We start from the raw sequence: 6,354 nt of genomic DNA on the forward strand, positions 1-6,354 counted from the left end.
TATAATCATGCCATGATAAATTAAATTGGGCTCCAAGAAAGTATCTGTGAAATCTACATTATCTTGAAACCCTTTCGTAGAGTTTCAGAGTGAAGTCTTATGAAGTGGATCCTACGAAAAGGGTGAAGTGGGTTCTATGAAGTACTATAAGTGAATGGTTTCAGGGTGAGTGAGATCTTATAAAGCCATGCGAAGTGGTCCTATAAAACACAAAGAAAGGGTTTCGGAGTAAAGTTGGTTCTATAAAATACTACTAGTAAAGTGTTTGAGGATGAATGAAATCTTTCTGAAACCTTTTAGAGGGTTTCTGGGACTACAAATTTGAAACCATATCTTTCTCTGAATGCCGTAAAATACATATAAACAGGAGTAGAATAAATAAAAAAGACAACCTTTCATCGCGTATCTAAAAAAGACTTTAATTTAGTTCACTTTCTAATCGTGTTCATTCATTACACAAAGGACCAAACTTGATAGCCTCTGCAAGTGACAAACGACCTTGAATAGTTTCTCTTTCAAAGCGAAGGATATATATATATATATATTATTTAAAAATACAAAATATAAATAGATTTAAATTGATTTTGTCAGTGGAAACAATTAACGTTTTACGCATTGTGTGCACAGAATTGAAAAAATGACATTGAAATTTAAGTATGCATGTCAGCAATGAACGTACTTTAATTATAATTATCGAAGTTGTTGACCTACAAAGTAGAGTTTTTTCCTCATTTTCTGAAGTAATTTGATCGAAATTAATATCTTACTATATTTCTTTTTAAACATTCATAAAAATTATAATATAAACTTTGATTATATCAAAAAGTCTATTTATTTATGTACGGGAATAAGTGTAATGTCTTGTTTGTAATTGGCATGGTCTCCACTTTTCTTGTACGAGACATCCCGTACGTTTATTATTATATTAATTGAAGAAAGTATTCATATTTTTCATGTTGTCAAGATAAAAAGTAATCTTAAACGTTATATTTCTTGTTAAAGAAATATAACGTTTAAGAAAAATAATATTAATGTACAGAGATAGGAACCATTAAGGGCTTCTATGTATTCTTTAGGAATCACTAAGGGCGTAATTAAACTAAAGAATACTAAAGGGTCCGGTAGAAAACTTTTCACTTACCCTTCTCGACGGCTCTGTCCGAACGAAATATGATCATAGAATGGCTGCTTCGAGATTAATGTGTGAAGTATAGAACAATATGTACTTTTTGCATATTTTATATCGCGAGTTTTATATTTAAGCTCTTAACTCTAATGTAAATAGGTCAAAAATACTTTATATTTGATCTAAAAGAAGCAAGTTTAAAAATGTTTCTTCTTATATGCCACTTTGGTCACGTATACCAAACGCAAGCCTCATTTGTTCCAGACCTTATACAATATCAAACATAACATTACCCCTGCATACAAGTCTGTGAAAGTTTTCTTGAAAAGTTTACTTAAAACACAACATATTTTTTAGTAAATGTAGCAGTGTTTGAGTTAGTAAAATTATTCAACACTAGTAGTCGGTCACGGATTCGACATGAACTAAAGGGCTGAAGTTTTCTTGTATTCTTCAAAGGTGTAACACTTAAATAGGAGCTAACTTTAGAAAGTTTTCCAGGATAGGACTTTCTAAAGAGCATCTTTGCAAGCGACTCTGTCAGATGTAAAGTTATGACCCTTTGCATCTGGCCTGCAATGTGTTATAAAGATGCCCCGTAGAAAGACTGCATCTGACAAAGGATTGCCTGTTATGTGTTGCGTTGCATTATTCATCAAACCAGCCAATCCAAGCAATTTTTTAAATTATTACCCGTAAAAAAAGTGCATACTTAAGTAGAACAACCAGTAAAAACATACGTATCTCTAGAAAAATATTTATTTTTGTACAAAATTTACATCGTGTCCAACAGTACTTTCAGCATCCTTCACATACAATACTTAGCAGAATTTACCAGTATTTGCCATAACCGTATCCGTGACCGAGTCCGTAACCACGGTATCCAAGACCATATCCGAGTCCGTATCCGCCGTATCCGAGACCATATCCACCATATCCAAGACCATATCCACCATATCCGAGACCGTATCCACCATATCCATATCCGAGACCGTATCCGTAACCTGGGTGACGGATGGATGAGCTGTAGGCTACGGCACGTCCTACTGGGTATCCACCGTAACCGTAACCACCGTATCCGTAACCGCCGTAACCCAGATAACCGGCCAGGGAGGTAGCCACGAGGGCGAAGAAAACAGCAGCGATCTGGAAGTAGGAAAGTCACATTATTATATGCCGTATATTAATAAAACTATATATTAAATTAAGATATATACGAGGAGGGTTACTTACCATAGCCTTCATTGTTTAGGATTTATTGGTTTCTGTGTTCAGCAGATACTGGTCGTAACGTACAGAAAACGGCACTTTTATACGATCGTCGAAGGTCGTTGGGTTGTAGTCGATTAATCTATAACGAGTTTATTTGGAAAGTTTTTTGGATAAAAATGTCAAGGTTTACTGAAAATAACGTTAGAGCTTTTCTATCGCCGCTATAATCAGTATTACAATCCATTCATAAAAGGACGTACGACCTCGTTTTTGCGAACATTACGGGGCGTTCAATGTTGACCGGTATATAAAAATAATTTCGGAATTTTTAGGCAAATTTTTTTTATATTAAATTCTAGAATAACTGTCTTATTTACATTTTAAAAAGTGTTCTAGTGAAAAAAGTACCTCTGAACGAAAATTTGATAAAATTTAATGGCCATACTCTTCCTGTGTTGTACGTAACACAGTGAAAGTATGGCGATTAAATCAATACCTCTAATACACAAATCTCCCCCCACACACACACACATTACTAGCCCTAAGATTTTTTCATTTTCAGACTCGTGGGACCTCAAAACGTCGAGAAATGTAAATAATTTTGGGGGTTTTTTTGTGTGTGTGTATATATGAATGTTTAATGTGTGGGGAGAGTTCGACTTCTTTCTTCCATTTTGAAGCTTAATAACTTCTGTGTGTTTTGTCAAAAATTTCTGAAATTTTGTACAGAGGCTTCCCTGTTAGGTAGATTGATGCTGTTAAATTTTGGTAATGAAAGGTCAAGGTGATGGGGAGCTAGAGGAGATCGTTATCTTAACTCTAGTACGAACGGTCTTAATAAAGCCTAGCGTATTTACAATTTTTTAATAAGGATTTTTGTATTATTCATTGCTCTTCTATTACATTACATTCATAAAATTGTAGTTAAGTTGTAATTGTAATTAACTCGCTCGTTTCGAGACTTAAAAATATCAATTTTGATGGCTTTTCGCATATGCTAATTGTATTTTTTTTATGATTTCATTCCACAGCGAGGAACATAATTTAATTAAATATACACATGTGTAGCATTCCTGATAATGTAAGCTATAGAAAATTTCCTCATTTATGAGACTGCATATCTAGTTTGTGATGCTGTATTATCTCGTAAACATACTTTTAGGTGTATTTTCTGTACAGTTTTTATAATAAAACTAATTTTTTGTACATGCATAACGTTAAATCGAGGATTAACAATGAAAGAAACAATGTATACATTCAGCATTAAAATACAAGGAAACGTCGATACAGTTCCACCCTCGTTTAACGTCAAGAGACACGTGTATGCCCCGATTCATTACGTTTAAACTAAGGCATACACGTCATTTATTAGCCTATATACAATGTTCGTTATTTTGAGGTGCCTTACTTTAGCGCCGTATTCGATTTTGCGCCATTTTAAAAGCCACGAGTACGCTAAATCGAATCAAAAGTTAAATTTATAGTTTAACGGCTTACAACTTGCAGTTTTTTTAAGTAAATCAACTCTAGTTTTAATATCCGTCAGTAAGTCCGTCCTTGAAAGGTTGATACCGACTGTAACAGACGTTACGGAAATATAAATTTCATTAAATTCTTATCAATTAAATCTATAAAATACCTATAAATAATAATGATTAATTTAAATAAATAAATTTTATAATAAAAATGCTAATTGAATTCTATGTTTTAAGAATAAATCATACAAAAGATGGTCCAAAGTGAATTAATCGTTAGAAAGACGAAATACATAACTTCATAAGTATATTAATCTACGGGGTGATCGTAATTTACGTACCCCTGTTTAATGCAGTCTAAGGGCAATTAAATTCGGTATGGTAACATTTCGGGAGGTAGGAAGACATTTCCTTAATAGAAATTAATGCCAAAACTCGCCACTAGGGCATTTTTGGCGCTATATGAATGAAATGTTTTACTTGTGAAAGACACATTGCTATACTAGGACATTAGAGTTTGTAGGATGTAGTATTGATTATTTATACGATAAGGCATGGAGAAATTAGCAATGAAGATGGACCTTCTACGGAAAAATGGTTCCTGTATTGAAGTGGTAAACACGTGAAGAGAAGTTGGAAATCTCCACGTGGTCTGCTCATTGATCAGGCTCGAACCCGCGACCAACAATCAGTGTGTTCAGTATTTTTATCCACTACTCAAAGTGCTGACGTAATTAATTTTCTGTGACTCTTCTCACGTGCAGTGTGATAATCCCCTTCAAGGCTACCAAATTTGCGAGCTGTTTTCGACAATCCGTACTTTTTAAGTTTTCCCACAATCAAAAACCTTACAGTTCAATATTTAAAGCTCCAAAAGTGCCATAACGGTGACATTTAGTACTATTATTTTTTTACGGAAATATCTTCCGCATGTCCTAAAATGTCATTGTATCAAATGTAATTGAGTTTAAACTGCTAAATATCTATTTAGAAAGCGTTAAATAGGGGGTACTTTAACACGAGTTACGCATATACAGACTTATGAATCATCCTCTTTAAGTAATCTTAATATTTCTAAATACAAATTTATTAAATTAATTTAAATCACGTCTACTAATTAAAATTTATTTTAATTACAATTATTACAGGAAAAAAATTAAACTTATTAAAACAAGGGAGATCACGCGATAAGATAATATCAAATGACCTCGTAAGAGAAAAATTCCCCCTTTTTCTTTAACTTCCAAATACGTTTTACGTGTTAAAATCGTTTAGAATCGACACTTAAATAGTAGAAAATTTCGTAAAACGTCCTGTGTGTCAGTCGTAAAAACTGTTGCGAATACATTCGTAACCTCTTAGGGCAAAATTTTACGTGCTTTGATGATATTAACAGTTAATTTCTATCCACATCTGTGTTTGAATTGATAAATACAGTAAAACCTGTGTAAGACTCGCCAGATACCGAATATTTTTTCTGGTTTGCCAGGTGTCCGTTTTGAACAAGCTTTAATGAATAATTTAGCACGTATGAGTAATAATGTTATACAAATACCACAACACACAAGTTTATGAGTCCCTACGAGGGACTAGTGAAAGGCTCGTAGTCCTATAAAGGAGTAACATTGAGGAAGGCTTAAATTCACTAGCATCTAACAAGATTTTTATTTTCATGTAATAAAAAATTAATTTATTATTATTTAAGTTTACTTACTTATTGCAATTTCGAATATTATCCATAATATAATAAAATCTATATAAAAATATATTGATAAATTATTGAATGTTAAAGGGTATCTTTTAGTGCCATCTGGTGACACAATTTAAAATTTTATTTACAGTAAATTATATTTTATATTTAATTTTTCTTCTGAAATTTCTTTCTATAGAAGAAACTGCGTGTCAATCTTTTGTAATTCATATAAATAATACGTTGTAATGTAATATGTTTTATTTTTGCAAAAACACTTACTCGCAATCTTATGAACAGTACACAAGATCGTCATACTTATTATTGATTACCGTTATTATAATCTAATTTGCATAATACCAATAAATAAATCTCAATTACTGAATGATGACACCTAAATAAGAAACATTTGTTCAGGTAACACATAAATAAAAAGCATTTTTCCGTAGATTCCCATAGGAATGGGAGAGCTTTCTATGCAAAACTGGCCTATACAAAATTTTTATCATAAAGTTTTCTTTACATTCTATAAATGCTGTTATTAACAATCTTTTTCTTCTGGTATATGTTTTCGTTATCACAATAAACCCGTAATTAGTCACTGTAAATTCCAAATCATAAAGATCTTGTAGCCATGTCTTTGAATTTCCAGCTTTAATAATACAGAAAATTGACAAATGTGTATTTTAAAACATATTTATTGTGCATCAATTTTCATTGATAATTTATCAAATTGTCTTCGTTATCTATCGTATTATATGTATCAGTAGCACTTACCTATTCTACATCATAATTTCCTTTACCATATTTTCTTTGCGATATTAACATCTGACACTAGTTAATAAGGAGTG

General features: G+C 32.2%; 1 protein-coding gene across 1 annotated transcript; it reads right to left on the bottom strand.

Moving 5' to 3' along the window:
• Nucleotides 1-1,957: 1,957 nt before the first annotated feature.
• On the bottom strand, nucleotides 1,958-2,402 carry LOC136973079 (glycine-rich protein-like). The gene is made up of 2 exons (XM_067267767.1): nucleotides 2,360-2,402; nucleotides 1,958-2,272 (listed from the first exon to the last, which is right to left on the bottom strand). Exons 1-2 carry the CDS (start codon nucleotides 2,369-2,371, stop codon nucleotides 1,958-1,960), a joined length of 327 nt encoding a protein of 108 aa, XP_067123868.1. The 5' UTR covers nucleotides 2,372-2,402.
• Between the last annotated feature and the right edge of the window lie 3,952 nt (nucleotides 2,403-6,354).

Source organism: Centruroides vittatus, unplaced genomic scaffold (assembly GCF_030686945.1).
Source record: "Centruroides vittatus isolate TY-2023 unplaced genomic scaffold, ASM3068694v2 contig_3084, whole genome shotgun sequence".
In the NCBI taxonomy this organism is placed as follows: domain Eukaryota; kingdom Metazoa; phylum Arthropoda; class Arachnida; order Scorpiones; family Buthidae; genus Centruroides; species Centruroides vittatus.